At 37.3% G+C, this 27,126-nt stretch overlaps 1 protein-coding gene across 13 annotated transcripts in view; it reads right to left on the reverse strand.

The window, feature by feature from the left end:
* Positions 1-27,126, reverse strand: part of C18H18orf54 (chromosome 18 C18orf54 homolog) — a 269,814-nt gene that overhangs the window by 195,959 nt on the left and 46,729 nt on the right. For 4 of the 13 annotated variants that reach the window (XR_013165117.1, XR_013165112.1, XR_013165118.1 and 1 more), the window contains exons 8-10: positions 23,522-23,981; positions 22,788-22,847; positions 20,330-21,962 (exon numbers count right to left, since the gene is read on the reverse strand). The exons of 2 other annotated variants lie outside the window; for them this stretch is intronic. Coding sequence is in view for 2 of the 11 variants with exons in the window: in XM_077135436.1 (XP_076991551.1) it covers positions 23,909-23,981 (73 nt within the window). In the remaining 9 variants the exon portion in view is untranslated. 7 more of the 13 variants (XR_013165116.1, XR_013165120.1, XR_013165113.1 and 4 more) reach the window with 7 other exon arrangements.

Here is a 27,126-nt window from a genome sequence, read left to right on the forward strand (position 1 = left end):
TTATCCAAAAAAAATTATCCTTCAAAAATGAAGAAAAGATTAAAATATTTTCAGACAAAATAATAACTGAGAGAATTTGTGACTAAGAGACAAACCCAGCAAGAAATATTAAAGTGTACACTACAGGCAGATAGGAAAAGGTAGGAAACAGAGGTCTGGAGAAAAGTGTTGAATGAAGAATATTAGTAAATGTAAAAAGAGAAAAAAATTAGATATAACATATAAAATCCAAAAGACAAAATGGTAGAAGAAAGTACTGCCATTACAGTACTAACATTAAGTGTTAATGGATTAAACTCCCCAATCAAAGGACACACAGAATGGATTAAAAAACAGAATCAATCTATATGCTGTCTATAAGAGACTCATTTTAGACCCAACAGCAAAAATAGGTTGAAAGTGAAAGGTTGGGAAAAGATATTTCATGCAAACGATATTCAGAAAAGAGCAGGAGAAGCTATACTAATATCTGACAAATTGGACTTCAAATGTAAAACAATTAAAAGACGCAAAGAAGGACACTATGTATTAATAAAAGGAACAATTCAGCAAGAACACATAACAATCATAAATATTTATGCACTGAGACAGAGTAATCTAAAGTAGGTAAGGCAAACAGTACCAAAATAACTGGAGACTTCAATTTCCTGCTCTCATCAATGGATAGAACATCTAGACAGAGGATCAATAAAGAAACAGTGAATCTGAATAATAAGACAAATGAACTAGACTTTACAGACATTTACAGAACACTACATCCTACAACAGCAGGATACACATTTTTCTCAAGTGCTCATGGATCATTCTCAAGAATAGACCATATGCTGGGTCACAAAACAAGTCTCAATAAACTTAAAAAGATTGAAATCACACAAAACACTTTCTTGGATCATAATGGAATAAAGTTGGAAATCAGTAAGAGGCAGATGGCCAGAAAATGCACAAATATATGGAGGCTGAACAACACACTCTTTAAACAACCAGTGGATCAAGGAAGAAATTACAAGAGAAATCAGAAAAAATCTCAAGGCAAATGAAAATTAAAACAAAATATATCAAAACTTATGGGCTAAAGCAAAGGCAGTCCTAAGAAGGAAATTTATTGCCTTAAATGTGTATATTAAAAAAAAAAGAACAAAAATTGAGGAATTAACTGTGCACTTGGAAAAACTAGAAAAAGAACAGCAAACTAACCTGAAAGCAAACAAAAGGAAAGAAAGAATGAAGATTAGCACAGAAACAAATGAAACTGAGAACATGAAAATAATCAAGAAAATCAACAAAACCAGAAGTTGGTTCTTTGAGAAAATCACTAAAATTGATGGAATTTTCACTAAGTTGACAGAGAGAGAGAGAGAGGTTGCAAATAAATAAAACCAGAAATGGAAGAGGATGCATAACCACTGACTCCACAGAAAAAAAGGAGGTAATAAGAGGACACTATGAGTAACTATATGCTAACAAACTAGACAACATAGAACAAGAAAAAATCCATTTAAAATAGCAATTATATTAGTTAGGGTTTTCTAGAGAAATAGAATCAACAGGAAACTCTTGCAAATATAAAGTTTATAAAAGTGTTTCATGTAATCATGGGAATGCAGAGTCTAAAATCTGCAGGGCAGGCTGTGAAGCCAGTGATTCTGATGGAGAGTCTGGATGAACTCCACAGGAGAGGCTCACCAACCAAAGCAGGAAGAGAGCCTGTCTCTTCTGAATCCTCCTTAAAAGGCTTCCAGTGATTAGATTAAGCATCACTCATTGCAGAAGACACTCCCCTTGGCTGATTACAAATGGAATCAGCTGTGGAAACAACTGACATGATCATTATTTAATTCTATGAAATGTCCTCATCGCAACAGACAGGCCAGCACTTGCCCAACCAGACAAACACGTACCACCACTTGGCCAAGTTGACACGTGAACCTGACCATGACAGACCACCCTGTGTCAACTTGGCAGCTATATATATCACCTTATTTCTAAATAAAAAAAATAAAACACACATTTTTTCTTTCATCTAACAATACTCAACTGTCCTGCATATAACTGGAAACATATTAAATCTCTCCAGAATAAAGTGCAAGTCCTTGGGTAATATTCATTCTTAAACTTGATATCTTACAACTTAAATAGTACAACATGAACAAAACAGCATTACAGTCCTCGTTTCTGTAACTGATCATGTGGTCATAGTTCATATTTATCACTGCCTTCTTCAACTATTCATTCCATGTTCCCTTTATCCTCAGCAAGCACTTCAGCTGATGGTGGTTCTTTCCCTGGTGGGGCGACCCAAACCTTCATTCCTGAAGTTTCAGAGCCATTGGTAGTCCTGCCTGGATTGAGTTGTTGCAGTTTTCCATTGATTTTAAAGAAGCCCTAGGAGATCTCCTATATTCCAAGAAAACTCTTCTTTACCTCCATTGTGTAGTTGCAGTCCTATTTGCTCCTGATAGTCAGGGGCAACCACCCCAGAAAAAAATATAATCCCATTTTTGGCTTGTTGATCCAGGGGCATGAGTAGCCCAAAGTGACCAGGTGGTAGTATTACATTCTAGTTCAATTGAATCATTGTTTGTTTCTTCTGGTGGAAGCACCCCCCCCCCCCCACTTTTGGAACTAAAACCTGTAGACCAGCAGAGTGCAGGGTTGCAGGCACAGGAAGCAAAAATATTCCTAATGGATCACTAGAGGTAATAGTGAGTGGTACCAGTCCCATTTCTACTCCTTGGTTCCTGGACCCATGGATTCTGGCTATGGGAGAAACAGCACCATACAGCTGACGCTGATTCGGAGCATGTATACCTTCCTGGAGAACATTATCCCAGTCCTTCAAGGTATTGCCACCTAGTTGGCACCATAATTGAGTTTTCAGAAGGTCATTCCACCATTCTATTAATCTAGCCACTTCTGGATGATGGGGAACATGGTAAGACCACAGAATTCCATAAGCATGTGCCCATTCCCGCACTTCATTTGCTGTGAAGTGTGTTCCTTGATCAGAAGCAATGCTGTGTGGAATACCATGACGATGGATAAGGCATTCTGTAAGCCCACACATGATAGTTTTGGCAGAAGCACTGAGTGCAGGGAAGAAAAACCCATATCCAGAGTATGTGTCTATTTCAGTTAGAACAAATTGCTGCCCCTTCTGTGAAGGGAGTGGTCCAATGTAATCAACCTGCCACCATGTAGCTGGCTGGTCACTTCAGGTAATGGTGCCATATTGTGGGCTGAGTGTGGGTCTCTGCTGCTGGCAGATTGGGCACTCAGCAGTGGCTATAGCCAAGTAGCCTTGATGAGTGGAAGTCCATATTGCTGAGCCCATGCATAACCTCCATCCCTACCACCATGACCACTTTGTTCATGAACCCATGAGTAATGACAGGAGTTGCTGGGGAAAGAGGCTGACTGGTATATACAGAACAGGTCATCTTATCCACTTGATTATTAACACTTTCCTCTTCTGAATCACCTCTGGTGCACATTCACATAGGACACAAATATGTTTATGTTTTTAGCCCACTCAGAAAGGCCTATCCACATACTCCTTCCCCAGACCTCTTTGTCACCAATTTTCCAATTATGGTCTTTCCAAGTCCCTAACCATCATCCAAACCATTAGCAACAGCCTATGAGTCAGTACACAAACACATCTCTGGCCAGTTCTCCTTCCAAGCAAAATGAATAACTATGTGCACTGCTCGAAGTTCAGCCCACTTGAAGGATTTCCCCTCACCACTGTCCTTCAAGGACACCCCAGAAAGGGGTTGTAGTGCTGCAGCTGTCCACTTTCAGATGGTACCTGCATATCGTGCTGAACCATCTGTAAACCAGGCCCAAGTTTTCCCTTCCTCAGTCAATTCACTGTAAGGAACTCCCCAAGAGACCATAGCTCTGGTCTGGGAAAGAGAAGGTAATGTGGCAGGAGTAGAGACTAAGGGCTTTTGGGCCACTTCCTTACATAACTTAGTTGGACCTTCAGGACCTGCTCTGGCCCTATCTCATATATAACATTTCCATTTAACAATAGAGGGCTGCTATCCATGCCCAACTTTATGGCTTGGTGAGTCAGACAACACCCAGCTCATGATAGGCAACTCAGGTTTCATGGCAACTTGGTGGCCCATGGTTAAGTGTGCAGTCTATCCTAAGGCCCAGCAGCAGGCCAAAAGCTGTTTCTCAAAAGGAGAGTATGCAGCAGATGGTAAGGCTTTGCTCCAAAATCCTAAGGGTCTGCGTTGTGATTCTCCTATAGTATCTCTATTTGCCACTGACACTTCCAGCACCATCAGATTTGCTGGATCATATGGCCCAAGTGGCAGAGCAGCTTGCACAGCAGCCTGTCCTCCTCTTGTTCAGGTCCCCTCTCAAAATTAGCAGCTTTTCTGGTCACTTGATAAATGGACTGGAGTAGCACACCCAAATGAAGAATATGTTGTCGCCCAAATCCAGAGACAAACTAGGCATTGTGCCTCTTTTTTGGTCATAGGAGGGGCCAGATGCAGCACCTTATCCTTCACCTTAGTAGAGATATCTCAACATGCCCCACACCACTGGACACCTAGAAATTTCACTGAGGTGGAAGGCCCTTGTATTTTTGTTGGATTTATTTCCCATCCTCTGACATGCAAATGCCTTACCAATAAGTCTAGACTAGTTGCTACTTCTTGTTCACTAGGTCCAATCAACATGATATCAATATAATGGACCAGTGTGATGTCTTGTGAGAGGGAGAAATGATCAAGTTCCCTGTGGAAGAGATTATGACATTGGGCTGAAAAGCTGATATACCCCTGAGGTAGGACAGTGAAAGTATATTGCTGACCTAGCCAGCTGAAAGCAAACTGTTTCTTCTGGTCCTTACTAGCAGCTATTGAGAAAAAAGCATTTGCCAGATCAATAGTTGCATACCAGGTACCAGGGGATGTATTGATTTGCTCAAGCAATGATACCATATCTGGAACAGCAGCTGCAGTTGGAGTTACCACCTGGTTGAGCTTACGATAATCCACTGTCATCCTACAAGATCCATCTGTTTTCTGTAGGGGCCAATAGGAGAGCTGAATGGGAATGTGGTGGTGGAAATCACCACCCCTGCATCCTTCAAGTCCTTAAGAGTGGCAGTAATCTCTGCAATCCCTCCAGGAATCCAGTATTGCTTCTGATTTACTATTTTGCTAGGTAGGGGCAGTTCCAGTGTCTTCCACTTGGCCTTTCCCACCATAATAGCCTTCACTGCACAAGTTAGAGAGCTAATCTGGGGATTCTGCCAATTGCTCAGTATGTCTACTCCAATTATACATTCCAGAACTGGGGAAATAACTACAGAATGGGTCTAGGGACCCACTGGACCCACTGTGAGATGGAGCTGAGCTAAAACTCCATTGATCACCTGGCCTCCATAAGCCCTAATCTAACTGGTGGACCAGAGTGACATTTTGGGTCCCCTGGAATTAGTGTCACTTCTGAACCAATGTCTAATAATCCCCAAAATAGCTGATCATTTTCTTTTCCCCAATGCACAGTTACCCTGGTAAAAAGTCATCAGTCTCCTTGGGGAAGGCTTGGAGGAAGATTAACAGTATAAATTTATGACAGTGTAATGGGTTCTCCCCCAAAGGGTCCTGGCCTCCCCTTCATTCAAGGGGCTCTGGGTCTGCAAACTGTCTCAAGTCTGGAAATAGATTAAGGGGCCATGACTCTGTGTTTTTTTAATTCAGGTTAGACTTCTGTTCACTTGACCTAGAATTCTTTTGTTTACACAGCTCAAACAAGAATTTAGCAGACTGCCCTTCTATTGTATTTCTAGGTACCCCATGATTTACTAGCCAATGCCACAAATCTCTGTGAGTCATATAATTTTGACTCCTGCTTTGAGTTTGCTGTCTATATTATAATAGCCATATCTACCCTTTCTTTGGCAATTAAGTGCTGCCACCTGTCTTCTGCCAACTCGGGATCCTGCCATCCCCACTGTATTTAAGGATTCCAGTTCAGTGGCAGCAGTTCCTACAGTAATATCTGACCCACAGAGAAGTGCAACTACAGAGCTCTTCATGGATGATGGCGCTAGTCTCCCAAAATTATTTCTCACTGTTCTGGTAAAAGGTGCATCCTCCAGACATTCCTGGGGTGTAAGAACAGGCTTTGCATGATAAATCCACTCTAACATTCCAATATCTCTAAGCCTCTGGATCCCCTCATCTACGTTATACCAGGGCAGTTCTGGCATTTCAACCTCAGGTAATGTCAGCCACCTTTTGATCCATGTTTCAACCAACCATCCAAACTGTTAATACCTTTTCTAACCCCTCGAGCTATAACATTGAATGCAGAATCTCTGCTTAGTGGGCCCATATCAATAAATTCAGCCTGATCCAGCCTTATATTCCTCCCACCATTATCCCACGCCCTTAAAATCCATTGCCACATATATTCCTCTGATTTCTGTCTATATAAATTGGAAAACTCACAGTTCTTTTGGAGTGCAATGTACGTCCTCATGTGTGATATTTTGTACCTCACCTTCAGGGGCCTGTTGGGACTTTAGTTTATAGGTATGGAAGAAATGAGGGGTGGGGGGGGAGGGTCATGAAAAGAATTAGAAATATCTTCCAAGCCATTTGAATCAGGGCCTTCATTTGCAGTTTCATCTGATGAAACAGGATTAATCACTCTAGGGCTAATCTCTTCAGGAGGAGGCTGGGTGGCCAACTCCTCAAGGCAGGCTGGAGGTGGGGCAGCTATGCTCTCAGGGCAAACTATACAGGGTTATCTAGAGAAGACTCAGCATGACCTAGGGTTTCAACCTCACTCCTGACATCATTATCAAGCCATATATCACCATCCCATTTTCCAGGGTCCCACTCCTTTCCAATCAGTGCCTTTACTTTAACGGCAGACAGCATGCAACATTGAGATTTCAGTTTACATTGTAAAGTTGCTTCTCTAACAATAAGATTTTGAGTCTGATTTTCAGAGATCTCAATTCTATGGCTACAGGAAATAAGATTTTCCTTCAGGATACTTGTAGAAACTTCTACATCTGTCAGACGGCACTTAAGCTTCTCATGTGAAGCCTTAAGCCCATCCCTTTCACTACTTAATGTATCCAGTGTATCTAACAACAACCAGCCAACATCTCTATACCTCTTATTTCCACAAAACTCCATAAAGGTGTCAAAAACATAATCCCCCAGAACCTGGCTTCATTCAAGTGAAACATTAGGAGAATCAAATGGCGATATTTTGACTATATCTCTTTTGCCAACTCACTCCATGAATTGGGAGTGTCATTCTGATTATGGGAATCAGAGTCCTTAGTACCTTTGAGTCCAGTCAGAGTAGAAAACCATTCATAAAAACCTATTTTTAAGATTCTGTTTCTTAAGAACCACTCCTGGTACCAAGTTGTATTAGTTAGGGTTCTCTAGAGAAACAGAATCAACAGGAAACACTTGCAAATATAAAATTTATAAAAGTGCGTCATGTAACCGTGGGAATGCGGAGTCCAAAATCTGCAGGTCAGGCTGTGAAGCCAATGATTCTGATGGAGGGTCTGGATGAACTCCACAGGAGAGGCTCACCGGCCAAAGCAGGAAGAGCCTGTCTGTTCTGAATCCTCCTTAAAAGGCTTCCAGTGATTGGATTAAGCATCACTCATTGCAGAAGCACTCCCCTTGGCTGATTACAAATGGAATCAGCTGTGGATGCAGCTGGCATGATCATGATTTAATTCTATGAAATGTCCTCATCACAACAGACAAGCCAGCACTTGACTAACAAGACAAACAGGTATCACCACTTGGCCAAGTTGACATGTGAACCTGACCAGTACAGTAACCAAAAGAATAAAACATCAAGGAATCAATTTAACTACAGATACAAAAGACTTATACACAGAAAACTACAAGGAACTGCTAAAAGAAATCAGGGAAGACCTAAATAAATGAAGGGCCATACCATATTCATCAATTGGAAGACTAAAAATCTAGTTAACATGTCAATTCTACCCAAATCAATTTGTAGATTCAGTGCAATACCAATTAAAATCCCAAAAGCTTACTTTGCAGAAGTAAAAAAATATATGTTCAAAATTATTTGAAAGGGCAGCATGCCCCAACAGCTAAAAATAACTTGAGAAAGAAAAATGAAGTGGGAGGTCTTATTCTACCTGACTTTAAAGCATATTACAAAGCTACAGTGGTCAAAACAGCATGGTACTGGCATAAAGATAGATATACTGACCAATGGAATCAAACACAGTGTTCAGAAATTGACCTTCTCATCTATGGACAATTGATTTGCCATAAGGCAGTCAAGTCAACCCACCTGGGACAGAGTAGCCTCTTCAATAATGGTGTTTGGAGAACTGGATATCCATATGCAAAAGAATGAAAGATGATCCATATCTTACACTCTTTACAAAAATTAACTTAAAAAAGGATCAAAGACCTAAACATTAGAGCTAGAATACTAAAACTTTTAGAAGAAAGTTAAGGGAAATCTTTATAAATCTTATAGTAGGAGGTGTTTCCTAAACCTTATATTCAAAGCATGAACATTGAAAAAAGAAAGAGATAAACGGGAGCTCCTTAACATTAAATACTTTGTAGATCAAAGAACTTCATCAAGAAAATTAAAAGACAGCTTATGCAATGGGAGACAATATTTGGAAACCACAAATCAGATAAGGGTTTAGTATTCAGAATGCATAAAGAAATTCTTCAACTCATTAACAAAAAAAGAAACAATCCAATTTGAAAAAGGGGCAAAAGACATGCACAGACACTTTTCAGAAGAGGAAATACAAATGGCTAAAAGGCACATATAAAGATGCTCAACTTCACTGACTATTAGGGAAATGCAAATCAAAACCTCAATGAGATATCATCTGACACCCACTAGAATGGCCATGAGAAAAAATAAAAAACAGAAACAACAAGTGCTGGAGAGGATATGGAGAAAGAGGCACACTTACCCACTGTCAGTGGGAATGTAAGATGGTTCAACTACTCTGAAAGGCAGTTTGGCAATTCCTCAGGAAGCTAAGTACAAAATTGCCATATAATCCAGCAATCCCACTGCTAGGTATATATTCAGAGGTCATGAAGGCAAGGACACAAAAGGACATTTGCATACCAATGTTTATAGCAACATTATTTACAATTGCCAAGAGATGAAAACAGCCCAAATGTCCATCAACAGATGACTAGCTAAACAAGCTGTGGTATATACATACAGTGGAATATCATGCAGTTGTAAGACAGGATAAAGTCACGAAGGATGTAACAACATGAACGAACCTTGAGGACATTATGCTGAGGAAAATTAGTTAGAAACAAAACGACAAATACTGTATGGTCTCACTAATATGAATTAACATTAATGAGTGAACTTTGAGAATTGAAGTTAAGAACACTGGTTATTAGAAGATAGAAATAGGGTAGAGATTGGGCACAATACTAATTGTAGCACAATAATTTAAGTACACTGAATGAAGCTAACGTATTATTGAAAGAGAAGGGCTGGGGTCAAGTATGAAACCAGAAGGAAAGACAGAGGATAAAGACTGAGATGGTATAATTTAGAAATTCCTAGAGTGAACAATGATGATTATTAATTGTACAAATAAAAACTTTCTTGCATGAGGGAGAACAAATGAATGTCAACATTGCAGGTGTTGAAAATGGATGATATACTGCAAGAAGTACAATCAATGCAAGCTAGGGGCTATAGTCAACAGTTACATTGCAATATGCTCCCACCAAATGTAACAAAGGCATTATGCCAAAACAAAATGTCAAAAAGCAAGTGGGGTGGGGGTCATGAGGGAGGGGTATGGATTCTTTTTGGAAGAAAAGGAAATGTCTGCATATAGATTATGGTGGTGAAGGTATGTCTATATACTTAGATTGGATTGTATTACGTGCAAATAAAACTGTTTAGAAATGAACAGAGAGAAATAAGTGCTAGAGAAAATGAGGAGAAAGAGATGTACCTGTTTACTGTCAGTAGGGATACTGAGAGGTGCAGCTCCTTGAAGGGTAGTGTGGTTGTTCCACAGGAGGCTGGATGTACAGTTGCTATATGATCCTGAAACCCCATTGCTCAGTATATACCTGGAGGAACTGAGTGTGGGGACACAAATGGACATTTGCACACTGGTGTTTATGGCAGCAGTGTTCACAATTCATGATGGATGGAGGTAGCCTAAGGGTATGACAACTGAGGAAGGGAAGGGGGAACTATGGTATATATACACAGTGGACTACTGAGCAGCCACAAGAAGGAATGAAGTTGTAAGGCATGCAATTAGGTGTATAAACTTTAAGGACTATGTTGAATGAAATGTCAGGAACAAAAAGACAAATACCATCATGCCTCAATCACATGGACTAACTATAATATAAAAACTCAGTGAATTAGAGTCAAGAGCATGGGTTATCAGACTGGGGCCTATCGTAAAGGGTCCTAAATTGTAACCTCTTACAGCAGTCACATACATTCAGGAGTTGTAACTGTTAATTCTAAATTCTGAGATACTGAGCTGTTTGCATATAAACTGATCATACCAAGAAACTTCAGGTAATTATATGACACCTGAGACTTGGAGTTAGAGCTCTGAAGCTATGATAGTCAGCAGTTCCCCATACAGGAACTGTTTAAAAAGTTAAAAAAGGGATCTGACTTCTAGTAGAGATATGAAGGAAGCTGGTCTAGACAGGACTAAGGTAGAGCAGAATACATGATAAAGGATTATATTGTCCATATTTTAAAACTTCAACTTCTGCATGAGACCAAAGGAAGAGATGTTTATTTGGTACAAAATTTATATTTTGGGTAGAGCATTACCTAATTTAACTTGTATGGTCAGTTTAATTGAACATTGTAAGTATGTGGAATCTTGATTAGGGTGTGCATTTTATTGGTTTGTCCAGGTTAGTGTGATGACCCGATATATCCAAGAGTAATTTGGACAATGAATTAAGAAGTATTTGCAAAGTCCCCTTGGGAGACTGGGGAGAATGGAGGAAATATTCAACTTCCCCATTTGGAGAATTTCTGATATGCTCACAAGCAGTGGGGACAACCAAATCAATAAGCTGAGCCCTTGATCTTGGGATTTGCCCCTATGAAACTTATTCATGCAGATAGGCTAAGCCTACTTACAATTATGCCTGAGTCACCCCCAGAGAACCTCTTTTGTTGCTCAAATGTGGCCTCTCTAAGCCAACTCAGCAGGTGAATTCACTGCTCTTCCCACTCTGAGAGACATGACTCCCAAGGGTGTAATTTTTCCTGGTAATGTGGAACAGAACCCCCAGGATGAGCTGGGACCAGGCATCGAGGGACTGAGAAAGCCTTCTTGACCAAAAGGGGAAAGAGAGAAATGTGACAAAATAAAGACAAAGGAAGAAAGAGAGAAATGAGACAAAATGAGACAAGAGATTCGAACAGAGTTGAGAGGTGATCCCGGAAATTATTTTTATGCAATATATACATATCCCTTTTTAGTTTAATGGTGTATTGGAGTGGCTGGAAGGAAATACCTGAAACTGTTGAGCTGTTTTCCAGTAGCCTTGATTCTTGAAGATGACTGTATAAAGATATAAATTTTACACACAAAAAAAAGCATACCAGCCATGCCCCCATTTTCATTCAAAGTCAGAATGTCTGGTCATTGGGCAAAATACCATTCAAATTATTGAACCAGACCCATCTTTAACTTTCATCTCCCAGAATTAGGTTTTGCTCATTCTTTACAAGTAAGGTCTCGACAGGGAGTGAAATGCTTACATTTGAACCTAAATCAAGGCTCAGAGAGAACTGGGCCTCTAGTTCTCTCTGAGCCTTGATTTCTCTCTCTGACTGCTCAGACTGGTGCCACAGTGTCTTTTTCATCACTGAGATAGTCACTGACATCATTCCTGTACAAGGCCCAATGTATAGTATCACCAGGGAACTCAAATACCTGAAAATCATAAGCAAGCAATCATCAGCATGGAGGCCATTTCCTCAGAAATGTCAGGCCACCATGACTGTGCTGGTTTGAAAGGATGCATGTACCCTATAAAAGGCATGTATTAATCAAACTCCCATTTCATAAAGGCAGAATAATCTCTATTCAATACTGTATGTTTGAATCTGTAATTAGATCATCTCCCTGTAGATGTAATTCAATCAAGAGTGGTTGTTGAAATGGATTAGATAGAGACGTATCTCCATCCATTCAGGTGAGTCTTGATTAGTTTCTGAAGTCCTATAAAAGAGGAAACATTTTAGAGAATGAGGAGATTCAGAGAGAGCAGAGTAGAACGACACAGCCATGAGCAGTAGAGTTTACCAGCCAGGGACCTTTGGAGATGAAGAAGGAAAACGCCTCCCGGGAAGCTTCATGAAACAGGAAGCCAGGTGAGGAAGACAGCAGATGCCACCATGTTCGCCACATGACCTTCCAGATGAGAGAGAAACTCTGTGTTCACCATGTGCCCTTCCACTTGAGAGAGAAACCCTAAACTTCATTGGCCTTCTTTTTTTTTTATTATTATTAATTAAAAAAAAAATTAACACAACATTTAGAAATCATTCCATTCTACATATGCAATCAGTAATTCTTAATATCATCACATAGATGTATGATCATCATTTCTTAGTACATTTGCATCAATTTAGAAAAAGAAATAGCAAGACAACAGAAAAAGAAATGATAATATAGAGAAAAAAATAAAAAATAAAAAAATAAAAAATAAACTATAGCTCAGATGCAGCTTCATTCAGTGTTTTAACATAATTACAATACAATTAGGTAGTATTGTGCTGTCCATTTTTGAGTTTTTGTATCCAGTCCTGTTGCACAGTCTGTATCATTGGCCTTCTTGAACCAAGGTATCTTTCCCTGGATGCTCTTGATTGTACATTTCTATAGACTTGTTTTAATTGGGACATTCTCTCAGCCTTAGAACTGTTACACCAGCAATTTATTAAATTCCCCTTTTTAAAAGCCATTCTATTGCTGGTATATTGTATTCAAGCAGCTAGCAAACTAGAACAATGACCTACAGAGTAAGAGGGGGGAAAGATAGAAAAGGCAATGGGGGGGGTGTGAATATTTACATCTCAGTACCCTAGAAAGATCAAGCAAAGTGGGGGCCTCCCTCACTTTTATTTCCAATAAACATTATGGAATGCCTACCCTTCCAGTCATCCTGGCAGATTCTCCACCCTTATACTTACAATTTCTCCCTATACCTAACTCAAACTTTCTTATTTGGGGGCTTCCCTTTGTGGTCATAGCTAAATGGAGGCCTGACATACTTATTGGGCCCCAACATTAACATTCTGAGACTGAAACAAGAGAACCATAAATCACATGCAGACTAGGATGTGGATGTTATAACATCTGCAAAATTACTTTGTAGGTGTGGCCACCACGTACAAAACTTCTATTGATCCTTGCAAAGATTAACCTAAACAGGATCTATGAGTTTGAAACAGTGTGGTTATCAAAGTCTGTATTTCCCTTTTGTTGCCCCTTTTTGCCTTTCCCCTTTTCCCACTCCACCCCTTGTCTTTTCTTCCCTGATTTAAAATAGTAAAGGATTTGTTTAATAGCAAGAGATGTTGGCATGGCTACAGGCACTGGTTTAGTCTACTAGCTAAACTTGCTTTGTGTATGTAAGGAGGCAGCCTCTAGGATGAGAACTGCAGTATAATGAAAAACTTGGCTGAACCTTGTTCCCAGTTCCTGGGAAAGCAACCTCTGAATCTTTGGAATTTCCTGTGACAGGAATGTCTTTTGTTCTTCCTGGTGGGCCCATGACCACACCTGATACAGGGTGGGGTAAGCTAGCCACACCTATAGCCTTAGAGTGGGGCTGGCCCACCAGACAGACCGATCGTATGATTAGCGGGTTTGGGCTTTGAGCCAAGTCACATCAGCCCATTTCCCATACCTCTGTGAGGAAAAGGGGGCTGCATATTGATTTCATCCACATGGACAAATGATTCTATCAATATTACCTACATAATAAGACCTCATGTAAATTGATGACAATGAGAGCCCTGATGAGCTTCCATGATTGAGAATATACATCTCTGTGCCAAGAGGGTGATGTATTCTAACTCCATGTGGAGAGGACATAGAAGTTTACAATTGAGACTCTCACAGGCCTCACCCTATGTATGTCTGCTTTTGGCTTATTCGTATCCTTTTACTATAACAAAACCATAATCGTTAAATATAGTATTCTCAGTGAGTTCTGTGAGTTGTTCTATGAATTTCCAAGTCTGTGCTGGTTTGAATCTGCTGTGCACCCCAGAAAACCCATGTCCTTTAATCCTCATTCAATATTGCCAGGTGGGATCTTCTTGATTGTTTCCATGGACATATAACCCATCCAATTGTGGGTAGTAACTCTTGATTAGATGTTTCCATGGAGATGTGTCTCCATCCATTCAAGATGCAGTTGCTTACTGGAGCCCTGTAAGAGGGAACCATTTTGGAAAAAAAAGCTTCAGAGCCACGAGAGCCACCAGAATGGACAGAGCCCCAGGTAAGCTGTTGAAGAGAAAGCTAGCTGAGAGAGAAACCCCAAACTTCACTGGCCTTTCTTGAGTGAAGGTAACCTCTTGTTGGTGTCTTAATTTGGACATTTCCACAGACTTAGAATTGTAAACTTGCAACTTAAGTTCCCCTTTTTAAAAGCCCATCTATTTCTGCTATATCACATTCTGGTAGGTTGCAAACTAGAACAAAACCCAAGTGGGAACCATTGAATTTGCAGCCAATTGGTCAGAAGCACAGGTGACCCTGGGGACCCCCAAACTTGCAATTGGTGCCTAAAGGTGAATCTTGTAGAGGATTGTCCTTAACCAGTACAGTCTGGCCTAACTCCAAGTAGTCAGACTCAAATTGAACTCAGCTAATCCCTAGTTGCAATTGGTATCACACCCTATGTAGTAGAAACTGTAGAAGTTTTTGATACACTTTATAAGATGTAACAAGGTAACGTTCCTTGACCTACAGTTCTAGCTCACTATCTCAAACCTCTATCTTGCTGAAAACCCAAACCAATTATTCTTTCTACACTTTCTAGGGCCACCCCTTTACACTGGCAAAACATGTGTCAAGGCTCATTCTTCCATAATGTGAGTGTGGGGAAGAAGTGGAACTGGCAAAATGCAAGGTCACTAATGGTCTAACAGAAAGCCTGAGGCTGAAGGGAAGGAAAGAGAATTTGGGCAGGAATCATAATGCCCCAAGTCTAAAAAAAATATATTTTTCTTACAGAATTTAGAGAGATCCCTTCCCCTTCCTCAAAACAAAAAAGCAGTTATATCTCGGTATAAGAAGGGGTAGGAGGACTTATTCTTTAAGCACAGTCTTCAAGAGATGTTACAGGATAAAGAAGGTCTGGCTGAGTTCAAAACCAGCCTAAGGGGTGAATCAATTAGGTAGTTGGTTCATTAGTCTTGTTACTGCCAAAGTAGTCAGTATCCTTCACTGGGAAAAATATATATTTTATTCATCCCTTACTCACATTGATCTACTTGTGTTGCTATAAAATCTTCATAGATACAGGCAGCTGATGGGCAGCAAACCATCCTAATCAACTCTGAAACCACATACTCGCATAATTCTAACAATAACAGCTAACTTACTATGTGCCAGGCACTGTGCTAAGCTAGTGCTTAACAGGTGCTCATTTATAAACTGTGTGAGGTACCTTTAACTCCATAAATTGAAGCTCAGATCTTCAACTTGCCCAAGGTAGCCCAGCTAATAAGGGAAAGACCAAAGATGACTTAACTAAATTTTAAACCCAAGAAATCTGACTCAAAAACACAAGTAGAAGGAGGGCCACAGTGGCTCATCAAGCAGAGTTCTCACCTGCCATGCTGGAGACCCAGGTTCGATTTCCAGTGCCTGCCCATGCAAAAAAAAAAAAACCACAAGCAGAAACATGAACTAAAGAAGTGTGGGAAACATTTGCAACACTTCGTTCCTTTATGAGAATATTGATTCTGCTTTGACTTGTAATGAAGTTAGTAAATCCGCCTCTGAATAAAATTTTTCATGAGTTTCTCCCAGCCCCCCTTAACAAAAATTTACCCCTTTAAAAAAATGAAGGGGTGTTGAATTATTAGTTTGGCAGGGACACATCACGTTCCTTCCAGGACTGGCTGAGCCAAATTATGGACAATATTCTTCCTCAAAATCAGTGCTTCTGAAGACAGGAACGATGGAAGAAACATTACTTTTGGTGGTTTCAATATTAGAAGGTCTGTAAATTGTATATGAGATTGTCTTGGAGAGCAAAATTAAAACTGATATGAGGAAGACACAGTAGAGTATATGGTGGCTTAACTGAAGCAAGAGTATGCTAAGAAACAAATAGTTCTAATTGGAAACCTCCAATCCCAGAAACATTCATATAAAAGCCATATGTCCACAAGATGAAAAGGAAAAGAATGTACTATATTTCTCTGATATTGTGATTCAGAGTTCTATTCATATAACTCCAGGATATATGTAGCAGTGCTGGCTTTCTAGTTCATGAATTACTTTCTTTTACAAGGTTGTTAAATTCATTAATTTTAAAACATTAGTCCAAGACTTCTCACAATGCCTTAATTTTATAAATGACCTGAAATTTTGCTGCCTTATTATATGCCCACATTTCTTGGTTTGGAAAGGCTACAGAATATGAGTTGCAAATAAAAGTGGGCAGAGGTAGATAGGTGAAGCATTTTGGATTTCCCCTATGATGTTCTCTCCCACCAAAACCTTCCTAGAACTTTATCAGTTTCCATGCAGTTGTCAATTTATTGTCTCTCAACTCCAAATTCAACCTGAAGAGGACTTCCTCCTACTTCCTACCTGCTAAACTTTCAATCAGCAGCATGGGTGTGAAGACATCCAGTGATGCTCTGCCCAAGCCACACTACCAAAATGTATGGTGATGATCACCTTCCCGTAACCCCCACCCCAACATAAATGCTCCAGACATCCCACCAGAAGTAGAAATCTCACACTTTCTGCATACCAGACACCCAGTCACCAGTATGGCTCCCCTGCTGAAAAAAATCAGCCCTGTAAGTATCAGTAACCAGTAACTACACACTAGCTCTAGTCCAGGCAAACCAGAGGGCTTCTCTACCATCCAGTGGGACTGAACCCCAGCCTTGGGAAGAAGGACTTCCCTTCCAGGTTTGTACTTGTCCTTCCTTGGATATTCTCTCTCAGTTCTAGGGCACTATACAGAGTTCTCAAATCTTTTATTGAAGTTTAAAACTTTTTATATTAAACCTCCCTTGTTTAAAATCACTGTGTAGTTTTATCTCTAGACTGTACTCAGACTGACAATTTCAATTAAATCAAGGTCAAAGAAGCAACACAAGGTAAAACCAGTCACTCTAGACCTAGATTTAACACTAGATCCATAAAAGATAGTGTGCCCATTTGAATCTGTTGTGTACCCCAGAAAAGTCAAGTTCTTTAATTCTCAGTCAGTATTGCTAGATGGGAGCTTATTTATTGTTTCCATGGAGATGTGATCCACCAATTCTGGGTGGCAACTTTTGATTAGATGGTTTTCATGGAGACATATCTCCACCCATTCAAAGTGGGGTTGCTTATTGGAGTCTTTTTAAGAGGGAACCATTTTGAAAGAGCTTTAAAACCAAGAGGGCCACGAGAACCAAGAGAGCCCACAAAGCCACAGACCTTTAGAGCAGAAGAAAAACACCCCTGGGGAAACCTTATGACATGAAGAGAGAAAGCTAGCAGACATAGCCATGTGCCTTTCCAGCTGACAGAGACCCTGATTATCATTGGCCTACTTGAACCAAAGTATCTTTTCTTGGATGCCTTAATTTGGACATTTTCATAGCCTTAGAACTATAAACTTGCAACTTAATAAATTTCTGCTTTTAAGAGCCATTCTGTTTCTGGTATATCACATTCTGGCAGCTTACAAACTAAAACATGGTTTATCTGATAAAATGCAAAACATACAAAAATTCAAAAATCTGTAAAGTTTTATAGGCTCAAATGATCAGAAGGCTTACAGCTAAGTCATCCAAAGTAAAACTATTAATCCCATAATGAACAACAGCAGCAATGACAAAAATAACTCTTCCAAAATAGGTACAATTTGCCTCATTTTAAAAAGGATTTACACCATTATCAACAAAACAGAAAATGACAAGTGCTGGAGAGGATGTGGAGAAAGAGGCACACTTATTCACTGCTGGTGGGAATGTCAAATGGTACAACCACTGTGGAAGGCGGTTTGGCGGTTCCTCAAAAAGTTGAATATAGAATTGCCATATGACCCAGCAATACCATTGCTAGGTATCTACTCAAAGGACATAAGGGCAAAGACACAAGCAGACATTTGCACAACAATGTTTATAGCAGCATTATTTACGATTGCAAAGAGACGGAAACAGCCAAAATGTCCATCAACAGAGGAGTGGCTAAACAAACTGTGGTAGATACATAGATACATATGATGGAATATTATGCAGCTTTAAGACAGAATAAAGTTATGAAGTATGTAACAACATGGATGGATCTTGAGGACATTATGCTGAGCGAGATTAGCCAAAAACAAAAGGATAAATACCGTATGGTCTCACTGATATGAACAGACATTAGTGAATAAACTTGGAATATTCTGTTGGTATCAGAGACCACCAGGAGATAGAAATAGGGTAAGGTATTGGGTAATTGGAGCTGAAGGGATACAGGTTGTGCAACCGGACTGAATATAAAAACTCAGAAATGGACAGCACAATACTACCTAACTATAATACAATTATGTTAAAACACTGAATGAAGCTGCATGTGAGAATGATAGAGGGAGGAGGGCTGGGGGCATAAGTGAAATCAGAAAGAAAGATGTTAAAGATTGAGATGGTATAATCTAGGAATGCCTAGAGTGTATAATAATAGTGATTAAATGTACAAATTTTAAAAATGTTTTTGCACGAGGAAGAACAAAGGAATGTCATTACTGCAGGGTGCTGAAAATAGATGGTAACTAATATTTTAAAATCTCACCTTATGTGTGAGACTAAAGCAAAAAAATATTTGGAACAATATTTTTTGACTAGTGCATTGCCTTATATAACTTCTGTAGATAGTTTGATTGAATACCTTAAGTACTTGGAATCTCAGGTAGATCGTGAGATTTTGTTGATTTGTCCAGAGTGGGATGCCCCGATGAATCCCAGAGTGATTCGATCAGTGAGTGGAAAAGTATTTGCAAAGTCCCCTATGGGGAATGGTGAGAATTGGGAGAAATTCAAATTCCCCAAGTTGAATTCTTGATATTCTCACAAGCAGTGTGGACAACCTAAGCTACAGGCTGAGCCCCCAGTCCTGAGGTTCATTCATATGAAACTTAACCCCACAGGGGATAGGTCAAGCCTACTTAAAATTTAGGCCTAAGAGTTACCCCCAAGAGAGCCTCTTTTGTTGCTCAGATGTGGCCTCTCTCTCCAGCCAACACAACAAGCAATCTTACCACCCTCCACCTGTCTACGTGGGACATGACTCCCAGGGGTGTGGACTTCCCTGGCAACGTGGGACAGAAATCCTAGAATGAGCTGAGACTCAGCATCAAGAGATTGAGAAAAACCCTAGAATGAGCTGAGACCCAGCATCAAGGGATTGAGAAAACCTTCTCAACCAAAAGGGGGAAGAGTGAAATGAGACAAAGTGTCAATGGCAGAGAGATTTTAAACAGAGTCGAGAGGTTATCCTGGAGGTTATTCTTATGCATTAAGGATATCACCTTGTTACTCAAGATGTAATGGAGAGGCTAGAGGGAACTGCCTGAAAATGTAGAGCTGTGTTCCAGTAGCCATATTTCTTGAGGATGATTGAATAATGATATAGCTTTCACAGTGTGACTGTGTGATTGTGAAAACCTTGTGTCTGATGCTCCTTTTATCTACCTTGTCAAAAGATGAGAAGAACATATGGAATAAAAGTAAATAATAGGGGGAACAAATGTTAAAATAAATTTAGTATGAAATGCTAATGAAAGCGAGGGGTAAGGGGTATGATATGCATAATTTTTTTTTGTTTTCATTTTTTCTTTTTCTGTTGTTTTTTTCTTTTTCTGAATTAATGCAAATGTTCCAAGAAATGATGAATATACAACTAAGTGATGATACTGTGAATTACTGATTATATATGTTGATGTTTTAGTTCATTTGTTAATTTTTTTAATAAATAAATTTTAAAATGTTGATGTTTTAGTTCATTTGTTAATTTTTTTAATAAATAAATTTTAAAAAGGATTTACAGAACATAATATGAAGAAAAAATGTGGTCTCTCTTATCTTGAGCTTACAACCTTATTCAAAGGAATTAGTTTGAGAATCATCACCAGTACTTAAGACACCTATGCAAGAGTTTTACCTTTTCCTGGTTATACAATGTAACGTAAAAGATGCCATCATCAAGGAAATAAAACAAATTAGAATCAATCATTTAATATTTTGACACATTCTCTCCTAAAGATACAACGTGGTATAAAAGGCACTATATATTTACCTTTTATAAGATAAAAGAAAATTGAGTGATGGGGGAAGCCATTCTAACACAGTTTATAGGATTCCAATTCACCAGAGGACTAGAATTTTAGAAAAGGAAATATGAGACTTGGTCAGGGCTTGAAAGAAGTGGCAGAATAAGCTTTAGATAAACAAAAAGACTAAACATTGAGTATTTCAAGTACGCAAAATAATATGTACCAAAGTGAGAAGACACATAGTTTCAGAAAAATCTGAGTAAAGCTCTTAGGTAAAGCAAATTTGCTAAAATAAATCAGTAACTTTAGAACAGATGTAAACAGCGTCTTGAAGTGTCAGTTTGGCTTCAATGTAAAGGACTGAAAGAGAAGGGAAGAAATATGTAAGGGTAAAATAGGTATTAGGAGGCAAGTAGACTAGTTCCAGTTAAGATAATAAAGAACAGATAAAAGTTGTTGCATTTGTGAGAATAAAAGGGTCTAGGTCTAGGTTAAGAATAATGCAGAATAAACTGAGAAGGAAAAAAAAAAAAATTGGGGGGGGGGGGGGTCCAAGAAAGGAAAATGATCTTAATGACAGATAAGTTTATAAAGAAAGAAAGCAGAAGAGAAGTGGGAAAAGAGTAATTTCACATTTCAATTATCTAACAATATAACCTGCTGTACAATGTGTCTATTAGATTTAGGCCTAGATATACCCCAATCATTATACAGTAGGTATTACAACCCAATACAACATATAACCATATATGAAGTTTGCAGTATATACATGGAATAAGAGAGATATACAGTCTTTAACATTTGAGAAACTTTAGTTATTTATAAATTATCAATTTTATTGTCCTTTCACTTCTTTTGTCCCCTTTCAGAAAGCTATGAGTCTTTTAGTAGGTTCACTTCTTGATAACAGTTCCACAAAATGGGTTTTGAGATACAGATTAGACAGCAGGACAGGAAAAATGAAACAAAAATTCAAATCTGTGAGTGATCCCATGTATTTAAAACATAGGGAAAAAAAAAGAATCGTGTCATGATTTATCTTCAAGCAACATTTTTTGGAATAATTGTATTAACTTAACATTATCATAAACCATTAAATACAAAATACAAAACAAAACCCACCTTTATAAAATGCTACAAGACATAACATAACTAGAGAGACATATATTCAAATTCAAGTAGACAGATTTCAATTTGGTCAGAAATCTCTTGAAGCCGAAATGAATTGTCACACAAAACACTGGAAGCAGAGTTCTTAACTGTTAAGAGTCTTGAGTCTTCCATGAGAGACACCTTTATCCCTTGATCTCAGATAATTTCTGGAATTTTTAAATTTTTTCACTCTATTAAACTTTCGAAAAGTCTTTTTAAATTTTCACTTTTTCTATTTAACATTTTCTAATGTGCCTAAAAGAGTAAAAACAAAGGATTTATACAACTTTATGGTCACAATGCAATTTTTAAAATCTAACTGTTCTCATTATCTATTTTAGTTTATATTCCCAAATCAGCAATCTCCATACTGTTGCTCCTTTTCCCCCTGAAAACCTCCAAAAAAATCTGAAATTTTACACAGGTAATTAATTAAACCAATTCTTTAGAGAATTTCAACATTTAATGATTCAGATTTTTTCTTTTATTCTTTATTGACTCCCTCCTATTTATTTCTTTTAAAAAGAAAATTAAGAATAATCGTTTTGATAAAATTGATTTTTTAGGTAAAAGACTAAACCTTTTAAGATTTAACAGCAAAGGAAAAAGTAATGCTCCTTTGGTAAATAAAATCAAGAACTTGATTAGGAGCATAACTTTTTAATACCAAGTTTTATGTTAAAGTTAATAGTTTTAACATAAAATTATTATTTTATTTGTATTGGAGATATGTTCTTGGAAATGGAAGCACTAACTGAATCAGTGCTAATTCAGTCACTAGAACACTTTCTCAGTGGCCAAGGAAAAAAAAAGAAAAAGACAAGGCTTACTTTATAGTCTTTCACATATCAGTGCTAAAACAAAGGTATTTTTAAAATGTCTTAATAATTTAGAAAAGACAAAATTTTTGACCAAAATAAATTCCTGTCATTTTGACAGTAAATCATCTTAGCAAAGATGCTGCCTTATAGGAAAAGTGATAATGTGTAGTATTTGTATAAAAAGATTCTTTAATTTCACTGGGCATTTTTTAATATGCTTTATGATAAAATTCTTAGTTTTGTTGGTAAAGACACTTACTACTTACTAGACGTTCACATGGTAGAAACTGCAAAATTATAGTGCTCTCTTCAGGTTGAGCTAGGCACAAACATTAAAAGTTTAAAAGATAAGCCAGGGATTACTTTAAAGAAAGCTCAGTTCTTATAAAATAGCTTTTAAAAAGGGGATTTTTTTTCTGATTTTCCACATCCATTTCCTTTAAGTTTAGTTATGAAATTTCAGAAGGCAATTGGCTACCAATATTATAGCTTGTACTAGTCTGAGCTAACTCTAAAACTAAAATCTGAGGAATAATTTACTACCAAAACATTACATTCTCAAATATCCCAAAATAATGTTTGGTAAACTGTGAAATATTAAGACTACCTAAGAATCAAAGCACTAGAATTTAATTAGGAGATTCTCTTGCATTTCACAGCATAAAATCAAAAGGGCATTAGTTTTAGCACTGCATGATCCCACTATTAAATTGTTTTCATTTGCAAATACAGGGCAGTGTAACGGTGGCTCAGTGGCAACATTCTCACCTGCCATTCAGGGGACCCGAGTTTGATCCCCAGAGCCTGCCCATGTCAAAATTAAAAAAGGGAGAGAGAGAGAGAGAGAGACTACATTTCATTTGCAAATACAACATACTTAAATATTTGCTTTATGAAAACTTATAACTGACAGACTTCCATATAGATAAGATATGCCACAACAATTCTGATATCCCTTAAAGCTCCTCAAAATGTATCAGAAAGTCTATCTACCTTCAGAGGTTTCTGGATAGAAATCAGGAAGAGTTTCTTAATTATCAAGAATCAGATAATAAAATGATGAAGATGCTGAAGAAGGTAAGTCCATGAACAGAAATCATTCTTCTTTGAATATCATACATTTGCTTGCCTGAAGACCAAAGTTAGGATCTCTTGTGGATGATTCCAGTTATGATTCTGGTATTTTGGCACAAAATGAGGATCAATCACAAAAACTATGGATATCTGCAAGTTTGGTCTTTTAGAAATATATAATACTTGAACAATCACAGAATAATGTATGGCTTATAACTACTTTGTCAGTTTAAGTAATAGCAAAAATATATATACTTTTTTGTTCTGTGGTGACTATTTATTGATTAGACAGTTTTATTTTCTTCTTCACATTTTCGGTGACTGTTTCCCACTGGTATCATCAACCAGGTCTCTTAGGCGAGATAAATGATGCAAAGCCCTTCATTAAAAAGTATAAAACACATTATAAACCAATATTAAGAACTGAATAGCCACACAGACAACAAGAAATAGTGATTACATTGTTTTTAACTTCCAAAGAGTATAAGAAATGAATTTAAAGACAATAAAAATATCAAACTTTGAGATATTTTGCTTATAAAAACTTGAGGCCTGAATAATAATCGACAGTTAAAATAATTTCTCTAAAGTTCCATAAACATTTACCTTTAAAAATTATATTACTTTTTGACATTCAAGTGTTGTTTTTTTTTTTGAAAGTTAATCTGCCAAGAAACCAAATAAGAAACAATAATAACAGATAACATTGGTATCACACTCTATATTTTTTTATCTGAGTTTCACACCAGCTCTGTAAAAAGATACCTTGTCTTTTTTTAAAAAGATATCCTGTGTATGACCTTTAAGAAATTAAAACATTCATTTTTAATATTTACATTCAAGATACCTAAAATTGAAAAAAAATAGCACTTATGGATCAGTTTCAATTCTGAGGAAAACTCATCTTTATTGGGAAGAGAAAGAGAGGAAATCAATGAACTTCTCCAGTAACGTTGCATAATGTAGTATTATACTAACACACTGAATTTTTCTCTAAAATAAACTGGATTGTAGACCAGGTCTCAGTGGATAAAACACAATCTCTTCTCGAACAAACCAGGAAGAGAGAGGCCCTTAACTTTCCAGGCTTTCTTTAAAAGTGTTCTTCCAGTTTTTCCTCTCCCCTATCCTTCAGTTCCTTGAGGACCACTTAGAGAATGCAAGTTAATCAATCATATTTCAAATCTCAGATAAATAAAAGAGTAAGAAAAACAAAGAGAATATAATAATTATATCTAGCAGTCTCTAATATTAGTCATTTCTATTTCATTATGATTTCAAAGACAGTGACTATACCACTCCATTCTACAGTTTCTATCACATGGTAGAGGTTCAATAAATATATATTAAATAAAATAAACCTTCTGCTTCACTCAGTATAATGACATGAAGGCAAACGGTACTATTAATTACTATATTTATATCTATTTCCCTGCACTTTACACTTCTTAACACACTTTTACTCAAATGTAATGAGAGAATACTCTGTATTTTGCCATCCTTTTTGGCAATTTCAATCAACTTTTGAGATTCTCATTTTCATTAACTGAAGGGCAGTAACTCACCCAAAATTACTAAGCAATCACAGGTAAAAATAACTAGATGCTATCATTTCTATATATTACAGTAAAATCTTTCTACCCTAAGAACTATATTCTTCCTAAAGATGTATGTTTTTGAGAAAGAAGATGATCTGTTCATATACTTAGAACTTATTTTACACCTTTATAAAACAATGGCCTAGTACAACTAGGGGACAAAGAACACAAATGTAGAAAGAAAAGTGGATACGGGACAGGAAAGATGGGTATATAGTGTGGTGGGTAGGAAGGAAAAGAGAAGCTAAATAGAAATGTAAAATTTGGGGTCTCCTTACCTCAACTGGACAATCAGCTAGCAGTTCCTTTAATTTAACCTCTATCTATCTCCTCTGCTGAGAATAAAACATAAGCCTTACCGAAAGTGATTGCTATTTCAAAGGTATATGTAGGGGAGATAAAATTGTGGAAGAAAATGATTCTTCTTTTTTTCTTTGAAAAAGTAAAAAAGCAAGCTAACGGAAAATATCAATTTAAGAGTGATGTTACAACATCTTAACTGACATGAAAGAAACGGAGTAACATAGACCCATTATATGAAGAAAGCTTAGCTCTATTTCAATTTACTCATAGACAATTTGCCTTTGTTTTCCTATTAGTTCTACTGATTTTTCTCTTAAATGCTATTTATTGGCCTATGTTCATCCCAGAATCCTGCAAGAACTGGATGAAACAATTATTCACAATGAATAATCTACCATTTCCTATTAGATCTAAGTATGAGTATACTGGAATAAAGAAAATTTGCTTTAGATCATGTTTTGCCCATCTGAGAGGTAATTCTATCTATAGTATGAAATGAAGACCAGGATATTGAGCAAGAAGAGAATTCTGAAACTGGACAACTTAATGGCTAACATTAAGTCTGGTTTTCATATCATGGCCTTAAAATATCTTTTTGTCTTGAGAATTACAAAATCTTACACATTCATTTCCAAATCATATCAGAAACTAGATATTCCAAAATCAAATACAAATTATTTTTTTTGGATGACTGATTAGTTTACTATTGCTAACTTTTACAGTATATGAGCAATACTGGAGCCACCTATAGGAAGCATGGCTTGTTGCCGACATGACATAATAAAAGATTCTTTTATTATGAGAAAGTCCCTTGCTCAAAAACTACAATTGTTTTATTTGCTTAAAGATGACACATTTCTCTTACAAAAGTTTCATTTAGCAAGTTTTTATTGAGTTCCCATATATAAATGCATAGGACAAAAATTTTTATATAAGTAAACAATTACAATTTTTATTCCTATTAGACTAGAAATCTCTCTTGAAGAAGTAACATCTTAAGCTCCTATCAACCATTTATATTTCAGTTCCAGTGAATCTTCCTAGAGTGTCCAAGGAAGTAAAGAAACCAAACTAAGAGCTTGGAGTTTTGTAGGGCTAAGAAACAATATCTTAAAACTGATTAGCCATTCAATCATTAAAAAACAAAAACTGTTGAGGAATGGAAGATGTGATCCCAAGATGTTCATCTTTTTATTTTCTTTTTTATTTTATTTCTTTATTCTACTGTTTCTTTTTTATTTTATTTCTTTATTCTACTGAAAGTAGAATCTGTAACTTTTGAAGACGTTGAGTCTATTTAAAAATATGAAAAGATGCCCAGAGACCTTTCCAGAATATTCTGTAATCTAGAAACAATTCTAACAATGCATTACTTTTAAACTGTCCTTAAAACAATCTATAGAGAGAAAATAACAGAAAAAATATACCGATATGCTTTTCTAAATCTAAACCTAATGGTACTTTGGTAACACTACAAATACTAATACTTTTGAAATGCAAAGTAAAAGTTAAATTAAGACTTTCAGAGCTAATCCAATAGTATTAACAACTAAAAGCCATCCAACAAAACATGAAACTAGAATTCTGTATGTAGTTAAGATTTCTGATTATTTAAAGCAGGAA

This window comes from Tamandua tetradactyla, chromosome 18 (assembly GCF_023851605.1).
Source record: "Tamandua tetradactyla isolate mTamTet1 chromosome 18, mTamTet1.pri, whole genome shotgun sequence".
In the NCBI taxonomy this organism is placed as follows: domain Eukaryota; kingdom Metazoa; phylum Chordata; class Mammalia; order Pilosa; family Myrmecophagidae; genus Tamandua; species Tamandua tetradactyla.